Here is a 20,781-nt window from a genome sequence, read left to right as displayed (position 1 = left end):
GTGATGAATATCATAAAACAAAACGGTTAGCGTATAGCGGTCATTATTTCTAACCGACCTTAAACGAAATGGAGAATGTTTAGCAAACACATTGTTTATTTTTTTTTCTCTCCAACTGTTTTTGATTTGGTTAGTAGTCAGATTTTAAGAAATCAGGCCGATGTAGGTGACCTTCTTCTGCAATATGACACCAATAGCTCGCTACGGCAATGCACATTAGCCATTAAAGATCTGAAGAATCATAACAATGTAAAATTAGCTATGAATCTTTTTATTTATGCATAATATTGATTGCGTTGGATTTGACAGCCTCTACAGCATAAATCTTCATCCTTTGGTTCACATCCATTGCAGGGAACATCAGTATACGGATTTGTGATATGACAATCCTTTGGGACATTACAACCTATAGCTGTTATAAAAATTGAAATAAATGTATATCAAGAACATAATAAGACAGCGCTACAAACATACACAAAAAAAAAACGTGTTAAAACATCTAACCTGGCGCAATTGGAACATTAAGGTAGCCATATCCTGCTATTACAACATGCAGTACCTTACCACATAAAGAAGAATAACAAACAAATAAATATACAAAGTGTCTTGGGCTGATTAAGGGTCGAAGATAAGGGGACGCATGTGTCAAGTTGCTTCTTATTACAGAACTGATCAGCGAGTTGTTATTTGAAGGATTTTAAGCAGCTAATATATGTTTCTCGATCATATCCTGATTTTCACATAATTATGTAACAATGCATGCACTATCTTATCACATCGGGTGCTGACATGAGTATGTTATATATATGTTAGACTTTTGATGTAAATATAGAAAATTATGTGTTTTATCACAATTACGGTTGTCTCAAAAACACCATCTTTGTGTTTGATTTGAAAAAAAAACTTTGCCAAATAAGGGCAGAAAACTAAGATGAAGTTATTTTCATAATAGAAAGTGTTGTGAATTTACCTATTTTAAAATGTAGCAAAAAAAAAAAAAAATGTTGGGTGATCCCATTTTTTCTTTTTCTTATTTGAAAGCATTTTATAAGAGCTATGTTCGCAAGTTTTATCTTTAAATTCTATCATGTAGTTTTCTATTTATCACACAAACTTGATTTTTCATGCTTAATCTATACAAAATCTGACAATATTGCTCAACCTGTAGCGTGAAAAATAGTTCTGTGACCCATACTTTTCATTACATTTCTGAAAAAAGCATGATAAAAACTTCATTTTGACAAATTATTATAAAATTATATCAATTTTAATTCAGACGCCCCAGCCACTTCAACACTGATTAAAAGTTAAATCGATAGTAGTTTACCGATGATTTCTTTTTGTAAATCGATAATCAACTGCAAGGTAACAAACACACACAGAGGGAATAGTACGAACACAACAAATAGCGAGACCAGAATCACCGAGTTATTTTAGTTACAAGGAGATGTTGTTTGATTGCTGATGAGACACATATCGACAAGAGTTAATAGGTCATGCATGCACCTATGTACGTAAAAATGCCACAGTCACACAAACACAACATGCAAAAGTTAGCTAATGTGTATGTTGATTCTGTATTCTGAAAAAACAGAACTTAAAATATTTGTTTTTAAATTGTAAGTTGTCATAGTATTAACTTGAAGTTACTTACGTGGCACTTTTACTGCAAACAAATCAGACAAAATGTTACTATTAATTACAATCTATATAATAGTTATCTTTTCGACAAGTATTCATTTAATGATACGATTTTGATAAAGTGTTTACCACCTTCTTCTTTACTACGCTGTGTAAATATCTATCCAATGTATAAACCGAGAAATGTGATACAAACATTACAGTAATTATGTAATAATTGTTCAAAAACAAACGGCGGATAATTAAAATTCTATTTAAATATATGTGTTCGACTTCAATTTGTCTGGTGGATAACGCTTCAGTTTTATCATAACTATATAGCTACCGATCATTCAGGACTCACATCAGTGTAGTTAAAAAGAAGAAGAAAAAAAAACGGCGGTTCGCAATAGTAGAACAGACACTTATGACTTCCGTAAAGAACATGAGTTCCCTTTCGGTTGTTGTTGTGTTCATGTTGCTACTGTTCTTTTATTGTTATGATATGTATGATTTTTGCTGTTTGTCTTTACTTCATTTTTTGTTTTGGTCATGCCATTGTCTGCTTGAATGTGAATTAATTGTTTCCCTATTTATCTTCTCCCAGGTTTGTTCACTGGGTTATAACAAAATAAAATGAACTTCTTTCCTATATTAACTTTATTTCAATACAGTAATACATTATGCCATACCTCTTAGTGCTCTGTGTCCTACAATAATGTAATGAACATCACAGTTATACACAAATAATTTATAATAAGTAATAGGTAGGATTATATAAACAGATTCTATAAAAATATTCTAGTCATTGTATAATAATTAATAAAAAAAAAGTTAAAGTTAAATCTAATGATTTGGAACATTTATGTGTTTGATTTAAGATCGTTGCATTGGCATTTTTTGTATTTTATCTATTTCTGTTTGTTTGTCAATCCCTTTCGTGTGAATGAATTACGCATATATAAATTAAATTGAGACCAAAGATATGTTGTTTTACATTTGAAGAAAATACCATCCGATTTGAAGTTAAAAGCAACTTATATTACAAGAAACTGTAGGGCATTTCGTTACTCACTTGAAAAGCCTTGTGCTGAAAAAAAGAAATGTCAGATTATACAATATGTTTTTCATTAACCTTTATAACATAACGACACACTTAACAATTGATGACGCTGGCGTCTACCGACTAATATATTTGCAAATTCTGACGCTGACGCAAGAACTACACATCATAGTCTCGTTTTTACAACAAGTGCTGACAGCTTGAAACAACATTTTACAATGCGGTGACCTATAATAAATTACATCATTTAGAGTGTTCTGTTTCAATTTATATTCTCTTGCTTCTAAGTCATTGACATTGAAAGCTTAAATCGGAATAGGAAATTATAAACATTTGCAGAAAAAAAATAACAGTTGTTTGCAGGAGTGCTGACTGGTACAACGAACAGAGGTTTAGAGTCATAAATGTATCCTGGTTGCTGTTGGTTTTTTATTTCTTATTTTTTTACTCGCCCATCGTGTAGAAGGTTGTCAACATGGCTCAACTAATATTTTCACCACAAGACTGACCAAAAGACAAGTGTTATGTTTTTCTATTCCAACAAGTACATATTATAACTGAAACCTGGACAACTTCCTACAAAAAATCCTTACCTTCTTTCAAACACCAGCGCTCAATATTATTATTTACTGTATACACTCTCCTAAACCATTCTGGGTGTTATATTTACCAGCTATGTTTGGTTTTCTCTTTTAAATTTATCACAATATAAAGGTGTGGTATGATTGCCAATGAGACAACTCTTCGAAAGGGACCAAATGACAGAGCAATTAGCAACTTTAGGTCACCGTACTACCTACAACAGTGACCATTGTCCACACATCGCTTTATGAAAGGAAAACATTATATATGTAAAAGAGGGACGAAAGATACCAAAGGGACAGTCAAACTCATAAATCTAAAACAAACTGACAACGCCATGGCTAAAAATGAAAAAGACAAACAGAAAAACAATAGTACACATGACACAACATAGAAAACTAAAGAATAAACAACACGAACCCCACCAAAAACTAGGGGTGATCTCAGGTGCTCCGGAAGGGTAAGCAGATCCTGCTCCACATGCGGCACCCGTCGTGTTGCTTATGTGATTACAAATCCGGTAAATAGTCTAATTCGGTAGGTCAAATTCATGAAAGGGAAGGGGATTGTAGTTACGACGTGAGGAACAAATCCGATATCATTTGTGAAATGGTTATTCCATAACGGTCAACCAACTCGTGATGGCGTCCGTAAAATTTACGAAGTGATGATTTCAACTTCACCATTTGGAACTCTTGATTTAATAGCTTCCTTGTGAGCAGTAACCCTCTATCAAGAAAATCATGATATGTAATTTGTATCTATCAACTTTTTTCAAAAAATTAGCAGTCTGGAGCACCATACACTTACCTGCAAATATAGCTACTGACCAGCGATCTGGAGCACCACATACTTCACATAATGTAGGGGTCTTGTAATAAGTTCCTGAAGTATAGATACAAAAATAATGGATGTCTTTTTTCTTTCCAAAGTATTGAAGAAGAAAAAATTAATCAGTTTTTTTCAACTACTTTTTTATTGTCTAGCTCTTTAGGCATACTAATAATTAAACCATGTACATGCAAATGATACTTACAACAAAAACCAATGATAGAAAGACATTTTGTACTGACTTCCATCACATTGTTAAAATCTATCTATCTATCTATCTATCTATCTATCTATCTATCTATCTATCTATCTATCTATCTATCTATCTATCTATCTATCTATCTATCTATCTATCTATCTATCTATCTATCTATCTATCTATCTATCTATCTATCTATCTATCTATCTATCTATCTATCTATCTATCTATCTATCTATCTATCTATCTATCTATCTAATCTATCTTACTTAATGTATGGTATTGAAATATTACAGAGGTGTATTTGTTCATTCGTTTCTTTATCACATTCGATTTATGTGGAAAACAACTCTGTCGTTTTAAGTTGAAAGTTCAATACTATATGTATACCGTTGTACACAATCAATGGTTGTTTACGTGTCAAATTGAATTTCAGACAATATATTTTAAATGCTGAAATGACAATTTGTTAAACCGTCAATCTAACCCTTTCTATGCTTATTGTTTAAATGCTTGTTTGTAATGTTTGAAACAACCTTGACGATAATAAGTTATTTCGTTAGACACCAATTCTGTTGTATATATAGGTATATACTTTTTATATACTTTTGTGTGTTATTTCGAAGTCAGTTAAGGTTTTATGTCTGTTAATGTCCGAACCTTGCAAATTAAGTTTAAAGTATTGATAATACTAAGGATTTTCTTATCCAAGTCAGATATAACCTTAGCCGTATTTGGCATAATATTTTGGAATTTTAGGTCATAAATGCTCCTCAACTCTGTATTTGATTGACTTTCTAACATTTTTGATCTGAGCCTCACTGGTGAGTCTTACATAGACAAAACGCGCATCTCGAGTATTAAATTATAAGCCTGGTATCTTTGATAACTAATTTGATTTATCAAAGACGGAAGATCTACCATTTCCGGTCTAAGATTCCGGAGTACAGTTGGGTGCAGACCAAGCATTACATGTAAACGGGCCTAAAAAGTTGACGCGGCGTTTACTCGCGTGCACTTCATGTAAACGCCGCGTTAACTCTGCGTTAACTACGAAATTTTAGTAGACATAAATAGTAAACGGGCGTTTACTTTCGCGTTTACCTCCGCGTTAACGCGAAAACCGCGTGTCTTCTAATTTTGTAAAGAGTAAACGGGCGTTTACTTTCTCGTTTCGTCGCGTTAACGCGAAAAAGGCGTATCTTCTATTTTTGTAAAAAAAAAGTAAACGCCCGTTTACTGTTTGTAGTAAACACGCGTTAACGTAGATTGTACTCGTATCCTTGATACATTGACCTAATATATCACATGATAAGGTACATCAAAATATCCATCTGTCCATTTTCGATCAACATATTGACGATTGCATTTAATGAAATGACACTTCTTTAATTAATTTATTGAATTCTTTTTTTTTTTAAATATGCCAGTTTAATTGTGAGTCGATATTTGTACATGTAAATTTTGAACAGAAAAATAGAAAATCCGCTGTTGAAAGTTTTTGGAACTGACTTTTTTTGCAATTAATAAATGTTTATATTTTTAATAAAAAGTATTTTTGATTGTTAAGGTTCAAAACACATATACGTAAAATATTAAGTCATTTCAACAACGTAAATAAATGTACAAATGCATCCGACAATTATTTTATAATATACACAATTAGTTAACGCGAAAAGTAAACGCGCGTTTACTCTCAAGTGCATGTAAAATACAATTAAGAAATCTGTAGTAAACGCCCGTTTACTTTTACGTGCACGTAAAATTAAACTAGTGAAATCTGAAGTAAACGGCTGTTTACTACTGACTAAACGGACACAGAGTAAACGCGCGTTTACTCGAGTAGACATTATAAATTTCATTTTGACCGCGTTAACGTAAATGAAGTAAACGGGCGTTTACTAGTAAACGCGAAATTTAAAGTCAACTAACGAAATATGTGCACGCCGCGTTAACTTGCGTTTACTTTATGTAATGCTTGGTCTGCACCCAACTGTACTTATATTGTATTAATAATTGTAACAAAATACTTACTAAAGGGTTTTGTATAGGTAACACTCATTGTGCCTGATGGATCAATTGCCATATTTTTCACACATCTAAACTTATTTCCTTGGAAACTAAAAACAGACAAAAGCAAAAAAAAAAAAAAAAAAAAAAGAATTAAATATAAGGGAATCACTTGACTTTCAACGACATTAGACAGGAAGTTATAGGTGTACTGTTTGGTATGCCACAACAATCATGCCAATCCATACTACGTCTGTCATTCACATTTTAAAGCTGAATCAGAAGAAAAGTTGAATTTCCTCGAATTAGAATGTAAAACGGACATTTATTTCATATCACAATCAAATCAATAAACCATTATCATACAACCGACTTTTGACTCCGGTGTTTACAATTTTACGACAAGTAACACACTCTGTGGAATAGAAATCTAATATATTAACTGTGCAATTTTGGGGGAAAGTTTACAGGTTTCCAATGATTTAGTCATGTTCAGAACGCATTAAACAGTTGACTTTCTCTTGAAATTGTATCCGTTAAAATCTTGAATTTACTTATTTAAGTTGCTCTTGCTTGTCAGAGTACCATGAAGTCCTACAAAATAGTAGGTAATCTGTCGAAAAAAATAAATTCCGGAGTCAAAAATCGGTAATTTAAAAATGGACTATTCATTCGTGAACTTAATCGTATGATTCTTCAGGGAGCTAGTGCTTCAGTTCTCGAATATTGCAATGTTACATCCTGATTGTTAATTTGAAGTCAAACCAATTATCTTTCTTCAGAGATAAACAGGAATAACATCAAGTTTAAATTGAAAATACAATAACTACAATGCCATTGTAAGATATAATAGATCTCGGATGATAAGGTAAGTGATAATATGACAGGAAACAATACCGGTATATGTTAAAATTAATTGTAATACCACATTCTTGTAAATCGGCTTTAAAATGATAATAACTGACGAAAAAAAAAACCTTTTTCTTTTTCTTTGCCAATATTATTTCCAATAGTTTCAGGAAATGTAAATGTTTTAAGTTGAGGTATCACATTTTGCATTTTCTTTAGTATAGCCTTTCTAATAATGGTAATTATAAATTACCGTTGAACTCTAAACGGTCCATTCTGTTCGAAACACTCCCTCGTTTCGCCCCTTTCAGGTGTGAATACCAAAGAAGGATGTTTGCAGTTGAACTGAGAAATTCTATTCTTTCCAGGATTGTTAACTTTGTAATATATACCGACCTCTAGTCTGTTACAAGGGAAGAAACACAGACTTTCAACTACAAAAAAAATATAAGAATGTAACTTTTTTTAAATTCCATAAATAAAGGTATCTTAATCATTATCTTTGTAACTAAGTACAATTACATGATCTATAGGATATTTCAAAGTGAGAAAATGTAAATTATGAAGAAAGCAAGTTATTTAGTAAAACTTTATTGAGATTTGACATATTTCCTATGGAAATATTATGAGACGAACACACATAACCTTTACACTTTAAATAGTCGCCAATATTTCTCGAGACAATATGCAACGGGGACCTAGATCTTAATGGTAATTCTTATTTGTCATTGTTCCTATTGAGCTGCTTTGCAATTCTGTTATAAGTATTACTTTTGTTGTTAATTTTTTTCTTGCTTTGAACGGTGCTCCCAATTTAAAGGCAGTGAAATTGTGTATAATTAATACACGATTTGCCTCCCTTGATTAATAGCTTGCCGCTTTGCTTTTAGAGTTTAGTATATTCCGATTATTGTTTAACCATCACAACAAATTTTGCTGCATTCAAATATGAAATATTACATAATAAAAAAAAACGAAAAAGAAACGTAAAACCAACTACAAATTTTGATGCATTCAAATATGAAATATCACATAATAAAAAGAAACGAAAAAGAAACGTAAAAATAAAATAACAATCTTTTGAAACAGGTAGACTTATGTTTGATATTCTGTTACATTTAACGATGTTTAAAATCTAAATTAAAAAATGAACATATAAATGGCCTTACCTGCTAATACGAATTTCATGGCAAACATTAAAACGTTCATCAACATGCTGATAAAATAAACTTATGAGTTCCTTTTGGTTGTAGAATGAAAAACTGATGTTAGGATAATATGATCTAATATGATAAATGTGCAGTAATTCAGGATGACTCTCATTTAGATTTACATGATAAAAACTAGAATCTGTCGTTTTGAACATCCATATTAAAAATTGTTTTATAGTCGTTCACAAATGATTGATATAGAAATTTAGATAAATTGTAAGAAACACGAAATTTTTTAATTAATGTCATTGTCGTCATCAAACAACTGAAAAAGTTTGATTCATGAGGTAATTTTTTTATTCTTCAACTTTATTGAAATTTCGTGTACTAATATTGAAATGTGAATTCTTTTAGTCTTTAACGGGGCTGATGTTTAATTTTGGTGAAAGGTTCTTAATTGTAAAGGTTGCTATCTCTGGAACATTTTTCGGATTCTATCAAGATTTTTGTATGTATATTTTTAGGAATGAAATTGATCGGGTAAGATTTACGGAATAACACATTGACACTGTTGTTTATTGTTTATATTATTAGAAAGAGGAGTAAAAGTCTGATTAAATTATCTACAGAGTTTTTTTTCTCTTATTGTTGTCATGGATCAAAGATAGAATTAATGGTAAACACAGAATAACATTTAGACAGCTTGCCATTATCGCATTCATAAGTAAAAAAACGTAATAATGAAAACAAAGTTTTAATATCGAGGAAATATATGATATCTCTGTTGACAAACCGAAACCACAAACAAAAAACAATCACGAAAATGTGTAACATTCCATTAAAGAGTATCAAAAGTTTAATTATGTACAATGAAGGATAGAAACATTATAAATGAAAATGTATTTAGCCTGTTATTCACTGGTTGTCGTCTGTTGATGTGTTACATATTTTTTATACATAAATTATGCCATTAGTTTTCTCGTGTGAATGTGTCATTTCGGTGCCTTTTATGGCTGACTATGCGGTATGGGCTTTTCTCATTGTTGAAGACCGTACGGTGAGATATAGTACGCACATTTTTTTCATTGTGTTTCGACCATTTAACACTCCAATAAAACAATAAAAAGATGCATTCTGTTCTTAAAACATCCGTTTTGTTTTAATCTCCTAACAATGTGACGTTTACATTTATATACAACATTGTTCAGAATGCGAGGTGTAATGAGCAAAAAAAAAGCTGCCCAAATAGCAAAAACCCGTAAAAACCTTCACATAACAAAAATATTTAGCAAGAAGAAGTAGTATCCTTTTGGCATGGCTGGGTATCTATACTTCCAATCATTATGTATTGTGCTATGGTAAAACAATTTGTATAGCTGTCTTTCATTTTTGCGAATGTGCTTTCTCTATTACAATAAAAATACAACGAAAATACTTTATTCTCAAAAAACTTATACAATCAAAAGTAAAATAATATAAATACTGAACTTTGAGGAAAATGGCACAACAAAAAGCTCACACACATCAAGCGAAACAAAACAACTGTCATCTTCTTGACTTGGTACATATATTTTCTAATGTAGACAATGGTTGATTAAACTTGGTTTTATGGCTATCTACTTATATAAAATTATATTGACAACGATGTGTGTGAAGACAAAAATAGGGATACAGTAGACAATGATGTAGTATAATCGAGATCGCTATAAAACAAACAAATATGTAACAAAGAAACACAAAAAGGCATATAGACAAAGCACATTATCAAAAAATAAAGACAAAAATACAAATAGTTTACCAAACAGAGAATGTACAAGCAAAAATAATACTAGTATACAAATAATACATAAAAAGGTACCGGTAATATAACATAAATAAAGAGTATCGATACGCCATTTTACTTTTCTATTTATGCGTTGATGTTTTTCTTTTAAAACGATTAAGATCATAAAACTATGATGACTAATGTCTGTTTGTTCTGCTCACACATTGTTGTTAAACATATAATTGAATTCTATGCGACTGGTAGCAGTTGCTATTCAGACTTTATAAAACGTCACCAGTGTCTGAGCAGAAATTTGATGAAACATGATTATGTCAAAGAACGTCCCCAGTATTTGGTGTGGATCGTGTAGGACAGTATTTGTTTTCTATGTGTTTTGTGTACACTGGTTTGTTTATGGATCTTTTTCGTTTTAACCTTGGCATTGCCAGTGTATTTTTTAACTTATGCACTTCAATGTCACTTTGGTTTTTTTTCCCTCTCTTTTAAATTTCTCTATTTAGTCTCTATTCTCCTTTCTTGTTATATAATTTTCACTTGGCTCATAATTTATACATCTATTTTGTTATTTAGGCATGGACATTTTTGTATTTTCGTCTTTCAGTTTTGCTGATATACTTTTTCTAAATGGTATATCTTTATATCTCTTAGTTGATAAATATCTATATACTTATAGTAAGTAAGATTATAACACAAGGGGCCTCGGTGGCCAAGTGGTCTAAGTAGTTATACTACTGTAAGCACTGACCAGTTAGCACTGAGGTTGTGAGTTAGAACCCCGCTCGTGAGGTTGCAAAAGACTTTAATCTTAATTGTCTAGGATTGTAAGTTTCCTATCGTGGGTCGGTGTTTTTTTCCGGCCACTCCGGCTTCATCCACCAAATAAAACTGGCCGCCACAAAATATCTCAAAAGTGATGCTTTAAAGTGGTATTAAAACACCAACAATCAATCAATCCATCATAACAAAATGTTGACTGTTGTACCCCAATTTGTGACATTTTTACCCATTATGCCTGTTTTGTTTACTTATAAATATATTGTTGATAATAGGATTTTTCTATGCGACTGCCTTTCAAAAAGAAAAAAAAAATCAAAACGGAAAGTTCTAGTAGGTAAATTTCAAAACCAAAAGCTCAAACACTTCAAACGAATGGATACCAATGGTCATATTGCTGACCTAGTACAGACATTTTCTTATGTTGAAAAGAGAGGATAAATACCTGATTTTACAGCTAGCTAAACCTCTCACTTGCATGACAGTCGCATAAAATTCCATTATATTGACCACAATGTGGGAACAAAACTAGCAGACATAAAAGATAAAAGTGTCAAGAATATGGGTACAGCAGTCAACATTGGATTATATTCTTAATAACTATAAAAATATGCAAATATGTCTACAAAAACAAACCAAAGGGAATATAAAGAAAGCACATGGGTATTTATTGTGCAACCCTACTGGTCGATTTGTTTTTGTACTCGTATGAAGTAGAATTCATTCAGAACCTTCTAAAAGACAAAAAGAAAAAGCACTTTGCAAAATTCTTTAATTTTACTTTCCGATATATTGATGATGGTCTATCATTGAATAACCCATATTTCAGCCAATACTTACATCTCATATATCCCAGTGAACTTGAAATTAAGGATACTACTGATACTTGCAGTACTGCTTCCTACCTTGATCTTTTCCTCAATATTGAAACTGATGGACGACTTCACACGAAAATCTATGATAAACGGGACGATTTCAACTTCCAAATCATCAATTTTCCATTTCTCAGCAGTAACATACCATCTGCCCCTTCGTATGGTATCTACATATCTCAATTGATACGTTATGCTCGTGCATGTTCACACTTTACGGTTTTCATATACAGGAATGTGCTCTTAACGCAGAAACTGCCCTAAAAAATGTTATGAGGAGGACAGAATAAAAATGACACTCCGTAAATTTTACGGACACCATCACGAAGTGGTTGATCCTTACGGTGTGTCTTTGTCCAAACTAACATCGTTTTTACCGGTATAAGAATGATTTTTGTTGATTGAATCCGTCAATCAAATGAATTACCTTTTTTCACTTTCAATGTTGACATTCTTTTCCTTTAAATAACTGATCACGCACGATTCTGTGTTACCCATCTCTATCTAAGGGATTAATTTGAAGTTCACATGTATACAGATTCAATGAGGTCGAATTATTCACTTGCATATGTTCAAAAGTAATAGAATAAATATGCATTAAAACGGCCTTACCTGCAAATACAAACGTTATGATTAAAATTAAAACGTTCATCAACATGATGATAAAATAACCTTATCAGTTCCTTTTGGTTGTAGACTGGAAAATAACTGATGTTAAATAATCGTGTGTGTCAATATGATTAATGCTATGCATGCATGCATGTTTTTGTTGATCAATTATACTTTTTATAAGAATGATCATACTAGCTTGACATATTGTACATGTTGTACGGTCACCTTTCAAAGTAACTGATTTAGATTTATTTATATGCACAAACTAGAATTTATTGTTTCCTAATTAATCATGATCATCAATAAAAGTTATTATTACATTCGTTCACAAATGATTGATATTAAAATCAACCTTATAAACAAAATAAATGCATGTTTGACAGATCATCGTCTGATACGACTTGTGGTTGCTTATCCATCTTTAAATTGAAAAAATGTGACCCTTGTGAAATGAAGAGCAATAGCTATCATAACAGGTAAATGCTCTTTGTGTAACTTATATGATACGACTATACACTGTAATGTGCTGACATGAATTATCATTGATATGGTCACATTTATAGATTTGCTGTTAACAAAACTTTTCAATTTTTGAAATACTAATAATTTTCTACCTCAGAAATAGAAAAGAGGGACGAAAGATACCTGGGGAACAGTCAAACTCATAAATCGAAAATAAACTGTCAACGCTAAGAATGAAAGCAGACAAACAGACAAACAATAGAACACATCACACAACATAGAAAACTAAAGAAACAGCAACACGAACCCCACCAAAAAAAGGGGTGAGCTTAGGTGATCCGGAAGGGTAAGCAGATCCTGCTCTACATATGACACCCGTCGTGTTGCTTGTGTTATAACAAATACAGTAAATAGTCTAATTTGGTATGTCACATTCATGAAAGGGAAGGAGATTACGACGTACGGAACATATCTGATATCATTTGTGAAATATTACATACATGTAACGGTCAACCAACTCATGATGGCGTCCGTTAAATTTACGAAGATATGAGGCCGACTTTACTGTATCTGTTGTATCCTTTAGTTCGATGGGATAGATGCGCTCAACATAGTCACCAAATTTTGAATTATTTAGTGAAAGAACGTCATCTATATAGCGGAATGTAGAGTAAAAGGATATTGCTAACTTCTTATCTTTCTTCCTTAGAATAGATTACCTTAGCTGTATTTTGCAAAACTTTTAGGAATTTTGGTCCTCAATAACTATTTTGGATTCGAGCGTCACTGATGAGTCTTTTCTGTACATTCTTTTTACAATACTAACAAAAATGTTCTACACATTAGTTGATATTCCTGACTTGATTCCTTAATCATGATGATGTAGAAAATTGTAAGTCGTTTCATGGAAGTATGAACCATACCATGCAATCTCAAAATGCTGATGTATAGAGCCTCTTGATATGCCCCATTGTAGATTATATGTTTTAAATATCTCGACCTGATTATAATTATAATTATAAATATAAAGATAATTGTAATCTTTATAGTCACATAACTGATATAAATTAGTGGTGATTAGTGTTGTTCTTGTGTGAAAATTGGTGAAGAATTGACTTCTTTCTTTATTGTATTTACAAAAATGGATTAACTTTATATTTTTGATTGTTGTTTTACTTAGATGTTGATGAGCATATGTAAATATGTTTGTGTAATGTTTTTAATGTTCGTATAATATAAAAAGTAAAACCGTAAAATAGGCAATACAGATAATCAACAGTCAAATGAGTGTATAATATAAATGTACTTTAAAATTGAAATAACCAAATACCTAACCCCAAGAAAATGTTCTAACTATATGTAAGCTCATTTGTAAACAGGGTTCTCCAAATTATATCTTTCTACAAAATACCCGCAGCCGCAATCTTTATGAACTTCCGCCATGTTTAGATATTTACCTATAAAATAAGTAAGAATTACAAAACTAAAATTATGTTGGAAGTAAAGCTATGTATTGTTTTTCGAACGCAAACATAAATCATTTCATTTGCATTGTAAATTTAGACAAAATGCTCCCACCACCAGCATGTACCGCTGAATAACTTTTTGATTTGATGGTCACCTACGATAGTAGAGGGTCATTTTGGTTTTCTGGTCTGTGCGACCATTCTTACGAACGTGCGTCCGTGCGTCCGTCCGCCCGTCTGTCCCGTTTCAGGTTAACATTTTTGGTCAAGGTAGCTTTTGATTAAGTTGAAGTCCAACCAACTTGAAACTTAGTGCACATGTTCCTTATGATATAATCTTTCTAATTTTAATACCAAATTAGAATTTTTACCCCAATTTCACGGTCCATGGAACATAGAAAATGATAGTGTGAATGGGGAATCAGTGTACTGGGTACACATTCTTGTAAGTCTATGATTTAATATATTATATTAAATTTTGAACTTATACAATACAGAAAAAAAAATAGATTCTACAACTTTCATAAAATGCGTTCAACTCCAAAAATAAAATATTTCGTCTCTTTTGGCGTACAAATTATTATTCTATGATAAGTTTTTTACAACCACAGGATTAGTACCACTGCTGGTTAAAATTTCCCCCTTGATGATTATTTCAGTCCAGTAGTATTGTAGTCTTATAATTGATATGTTGTATAAATTAACAGTTTACAAAACTTTGAAATTTTAAGGATATTCTAGCCCTTTTCGATTACCTGAGCTGTATTTGGAAAAACTGCTCGGAATGTTGGGTCCCCAATGTTCTTTAACTCAATACTTTATTTGGCATTTTGTGTTTTTTATTTGAATCTTGAAACGCGCTCCTGACATATTCAGGTATACTTGATTGTTTTTCCCCCAATCATATACACGTTTTTAAAACAACTTTATCATCTACATACCATAATTGGATTTGTACATAGAAAAATTGCGTTGTCTCCCTTTTGTCGTTTTTGTTCTGTATAAAATTTACAAATGGCTTCCCTTTCACTTCATGAAAAAAGTCACATAATGTAACTGTTCAAAACAGTGTTTTGAAAGAGGGTGGAAGATACAAGAGGAACATTCAAACTCATGGCAAAACTCACAGTTAAATGATCTGTACAATTTAGTTAAAATGAATTGAACTAATCAGATTCTATGTGGTGACAGGTAATATTTACAGGTTTAATGCCGTACAGTATGTTTTAAGCCGGGTTATATCAAAACACAACAAACTTCGTTATAATCCGTTTTGTAATGACTGAAATTTAGATCAAAACACACTGCATATACGTTGATATTAACATTACAAATTCGTTTAAAATAATGATATGGCTGAACCTGGAAAAATCATTGTTGAGTTCATCATTTTGTAATGCTTTTTACGTATAACATGTTTAAAGTATTGAATTGTTATATTCTACACTGCTAATTAAAATTATACTGTATAATAATGCACATATTTAATATTTGTCAGAAACCAACTCAGGTAGAAATATTTCACAAAGACATATGTTTTGAATGAAAATTTTAATTTATATGTTGTAACGACTATTATATTATTTATTCGAGCGTTTCATTGTAATGAGTGTGTTCTTATGTGTGTTTGTGCTGTATTTCTGTCATGTGTTTTCCTTTTTTCTTTACTCAGGTAGAAATATTTCACAAAGACAAATGTTTTGAATGAAAATTTTAATTTATATGTTCTAACGACTATTATATTAGGTCTAATATATTTGCAAATTCTGACGCTGACGCAAGAAACTACACATCATAGTCTCGTTTTCACAATAAGTGCTGACGGCTTGAAACAACATATGACAATGCGGTGACCTATAATAATTTACATCATTTAGAGTGTTCTGTTTCAATTTATATATCTTGCTTCTAAGTCATTGACATTGAAAGCTTTAATCGGAATAGGAAATTATAAACATTTGCAGAAAAAAAATAACAGTTGTTTGCAGGAGTGCTGACTGGTACAATGAACAGAGATTTAGAGTCATAAATGTAACCTGGTTGCTGTTGGTTTTTTATTTCTTATTTTTCTACTCGTCCATCGTGTAGAAGGTTGCCAACATGGCTCAACTAATATTTTCACCACAAGACTGACCAAAAGACAATTGTTATGTTTTTCTATTCCTACAAGTACATATTATAACCGAAACCTGGACAACTTCCTACAAAAAAATCCTTACCTTCTTTCATTCAAACACCAACGCTTAATATTATTATTTACTAAATACACTCTCCTAAACATTTCTGGTTGTTATATTAACCAGCTATGTTTGGTTTTCTTTTTTAAATTTATTACAATATAAAGGTGTGGTATGATTGCGAATGAGACAACTCTTCAAAAGGGACCAAATGACAGAGCAATTAGCAACTTTAGGTCACCGTACGACCTACAACAATGAGCATTGTCCACACATCGCTTTATGAAAGGAAAACATTATATATGTAATTTGTATCTTCCAACTTTTTTTTCAAAGATTAGCAGTCTGGAGCACCATACACTTACCTGCAAATATAGCTACTGACCAGCGGTCTGGAGCACCACATACTTCACATAAAGTAGGGGTCTTGTAATAAGTTCCTGAATTATAGATACAAAAATAATGAATGTCTTTTTTCTTTCCAAAATATTGAAGAGAAAAAAAGAAATTATTTGTTTACTATTTTATTGTCTAGCTCTTTAGGCATACTAATAATCAAACAATGTACATGCAAATGATACTTACAACAAAAATCAATATCATCTATCTATCTATCTATCTATCTATCTATCTATCTATCTATCTATCTATCTATCAATCTTATCTATCTATCTATCTATCTATCTATCTATCTATCTATCTATCTATCTATCTATCTATCTATCTATCTATCTATCTATCTATCTATCTATCTATCTATCTATCTATCTATCTATCTATCTATCTATCTATCTATCTATCTATCTATCTATCTATCTATCTATCTATCTATCTATCTATCTATCCATCCATCCATCCATCCATCCATCCATCCATCTATCTATCTATCTATCTTATCTATCTATCTATCTATCTATCTATCTATCTATCTATCTATCTATCTATCTATCTATCTATCTATCTATCTATCTATCTATCTATCTATCTATCTATCTATCTATCTATCTATCTATCTATTTTTCTATCTATCTATCTATCTATCTATCTATCTATCTATCTATCTATATATCTATCTATCTATCTATCTATCTATCTATCTATCTATCTATCTATCTATCTATCTATCTATCTATCTATCTATCTATCTATCTATCTATCTATCTATCTATCTATCTATCTATCCATCTATCTAAACCAATATCATCCATCCATCCATCTATCTATCTATCTATCTATCTATCTATCTATCTATCTATCTATCTATCTATCTATCTATCTATCTATCTATCTATCTATCTATCTATCTATCTATCTATCTATCTATCTATCTATCTATCTATCTATCTATCTATCTGTCTGTCTATCTATCTATCTATCTATCTGTCTATCTATCTATCTATCTATCTATCTATCTATCTATCTATCTATCTATCTATCTATCTATTTTACTTAATGTATGGTATTGAAATATTACAGAGGTGTATTTGTTCATTCGTTTCTTTATCACATTCGATTTATGTGGAAAACAACTGTGTCGTTTTAAGTTGAAAGTTCAAAACTATTTGTATACCATTGTTCACAATCAATGGTTGTTTATGTGTCAAATTGAATCCACAGTTATACACATTCTTGTTCATTGGCCACTACTGGAAAGTTATCGCACTGGCAATCTTATCAATTCTCTGTTCAACTGGATACTGGGATGAGATATTTTGCAAAAGCAGTTGCGATGACATTAGACCCTTTTATCAAATTTTTACAGTCTCCTATATTACTCATTCGAGTATACAGTCATCCTGATGGTAATCGTATTTAACAGATGTTGAAAACGAATCTAGATAGGCATTTGGAAGGACAAATGTAGCTCGTTGTTTAATTCTAGTATAGTCGGTCATCAGAGGTTGATGTGGTCTGTTTTATTGTCCAATATTTCTGTTTTCCTAGTTTTTGTATTACGATATATAATTATAAAAACGAAGATTTTGAACAGTGCAATTAAAATATAAATTAATTTCAAACAATATATTTTAAATGTTGAAATGACAATTTGTTAAACCGTCAATCTAACCCTTTATATGTGATAAATAAGTTTTTATTGTTTAAATGCTTGTTTGTCATGTTTGAAACAACCTTGACGATAATAAGTTATTTCGTTAGACACCAATTCTGTTGTATAGCTACATGTATATACTTTTATATACTTTTGTATGTTATTTCAAAGTCAGTTAAGGTTTTATGTCTGTTAATGTCCGGACCTTGCAAATTAAGTTTAAAGTATTGATAATACTAAGGATTTTCTTCTCCAAGGCAGAGATAACCTTAGCCGTATTTGACATAATTTTTTGGAATTTTAGGTCATAAATGCTCCTCAACTTTGTATTTGATTGACTTTCTAATATTTTTGATCTGAGCCTCACTGATGAGTCTTACATAGACAAAATGCACATCTCGAGTATTAAATTATAACCCTGATATCTTTGATAACTAATTTGACCGAAGATTTACCATTTTTTAGGTCTAAGTTTCCGGAGTACTTATATTGTATTAATAATTGTAACAAAATACTTACTAAAGGGTTTTGCATAGTAACAGTCATTGTGCCTGATGGATCAAATGCCATATTTTTTATACATCTAAACTTATTTCCTTGGAAACTAAAAACAGACAAAAGCAAAAAAAAAAAAATCAAATATAAGTGAATCACGTGACTTTCAACGCGATAAGACAGGGAAAGTTATAGGTATACTGTTTGGTATGCCACAACAATCATGCCAATCCATACTACGTCTGTCACTCACATTTTAAAGTTGAATCACAAGAAAAGTTAAATTTCCTCGAATTAGAATGTAAAACGGATATTTATTTCATATCACAATCAAATCAATAAAATATTTTCATATTACCGACTTTTGACTCCGGTGTTTACAATTTTTCGACAAGTTACATACTCTGTGGAAGTGAAATCTAATATATTATCTGTGCAATTTTGGGGGAAAGTTTACAGGTTTCCAATGATTTAGTCATGTTTAGAACGCATTAAACAGTTGACTTTCTCTTGAAATTGTATCAGTTAAAATCTTGAATTTACTTATTTAAGTTGCTCTTGCTTGACCGAGTACCATGAAGTCCTACCACATAGTAGGTAATCTGTTGAAAAAAATAAATTCCGGAGTCAAAAATAGGTAATTTAAAAATGGACTATTGATTCGGGACCTTATTCGTATAGTTCTTCAGGGAGCTAGTGCTTCATTTTTCGAATATTGCAATGTTACATCCTGATTGTTAATTTGAACTCGAACCAATTATGTTACTTCAGAGATAAACAGGAATAACATCAAGTTTAAATTGAAAATACAATAACTACAATGCCATTGTAAGATACAACAGATCTCGGATGATTAGGTAAGTGATAATATGACAGAAAATCCACATTCTTGTAAATGAAAGCTGTAAACACATCGACTCTAAATAAAGGCAACAGTAGTATACCGCTGTTCAAAACTCATAAATCCATGGACAAAAAAACAAAATCGGGATAACAAACTAAAACCGAGGGAAACGCATTAAATATAAGAGGAGAACAACGACATAACACTAAAATGTAACACATATAGACAAAATCCCACGAGAATAACAAATATAACATATATATATACCATCAAAACCAAATACATGAATTTGGGATAGACAAGTACCGTGACACGTCTTATCGCAATGTGAATTTACACTCAAAAATAAGAGAAAACAAACGACACAACGTTATAATGTAATACACACAGAAACGAACTATAATATAACAATGACCATATTCCTGACTTGGTACAGGGCATTTTTAAAGGAAAAAATGGTGGGTTGAACCTGGTTTTGTGGCATGCCAAACCTCGCACTTTTATGGCCATGTGAAATATAACATCAAAATGACAACACAGGACTACAATATAAATAAATTGGAGAACACAATTGACAATTGAAAAAAAACTAAAATGATAATAAATGACGAAAAAAAAAACTTTTTTTTTTCTTTGCCAACATTATTTTCCAATAGTTTCAGGAAATGTAAATGCTTAAGGTTGAGGTATCACCTTTTTTATTTTCATATGTATAGCCTTTCTAATAATTGTAATTATAAATTAAAGGTCTTTCCACCAGTCAATATCTATTTTGTTATCAAAATATTAAAAATCAGTATTGAATGTCATTTCCTGTGGCTTTATGATGTATTAATATGAATTTAAAGCAAAGGTCAAAATCTAGAATGTGCAAAATACCTATGACCTTGACCTCAATTTCAAGGTCATAAACCAAGGATCTCAAATCAAAAGACCCT

The 20,781-nt window shown here is 31.3% G+C and overlaps 1 protein-coding gene across 2 annotated transcripts; it reads right to left on the bottom strand.

Annotated features, from left to right (window-relative positions):
* Window positions 1–255: 255 nt before the first annotated feature.
* LOC143070532 (uncharacterized) lies at window positions 256–12,434 on the bottom strand. 2 transcript variants are annotated; one of them, XM_076244785.1, is made up of 8 exons: window positions 12,350–12,434; window positions 7,408–7,588; window positions 6,330–6,415; window positions 4,076–4,150; window positions 2,696–2,710; window positions 2,313–2,330; window positions 1,655–1,666; window positions 256–412 (listed from the first exon to the last, which is right to left on the bottom strand). In XM_076244785.1, exons 1-8 carry the CDS (start codon window positions 12,393–12,395, stop codon window positions 276–278), a joined length of 570 nt encoding a protein of 189 aa, XP_076100900.1. In that variant the 5' UTR covers window positions 12,396–12,434; the 3' UTR covers window positions 256–275. The 2 variants fall into 2 exon arrangements, with proteins under 2 accessions (XP_076100900.1, XP_076100901.1); XM_076244786.1 differs by lacking the exon at window positions 12,350–12,434 and adding an exon at window positions 8,324–8,401.
* Between the last annotated feature and the right edge of the window lie 8,347 nt (window positions 12,435–20,781).

The sequence above is a fragment of the Mytilus galloprovincialis genome, chromosome 4 (assembly GCF_965363235.1).
Source record: "Mytilus galloprovincialis chromosome 4, xbMytGall1.hap1.1, whole genome shotgun sequence".
Taxonomy (NCBI): Eukaryota; Metazoa; Mollusca; class Bivalvia; order Mytilida; family Mytilidae; genus Mytilus; species Mytilus galloprovincialis.
The sequence above is the reverse complement of the archived record's forward strand: the minus strand, read 5'-3'. Positions and strand labels throughout refer to the sequence as shown.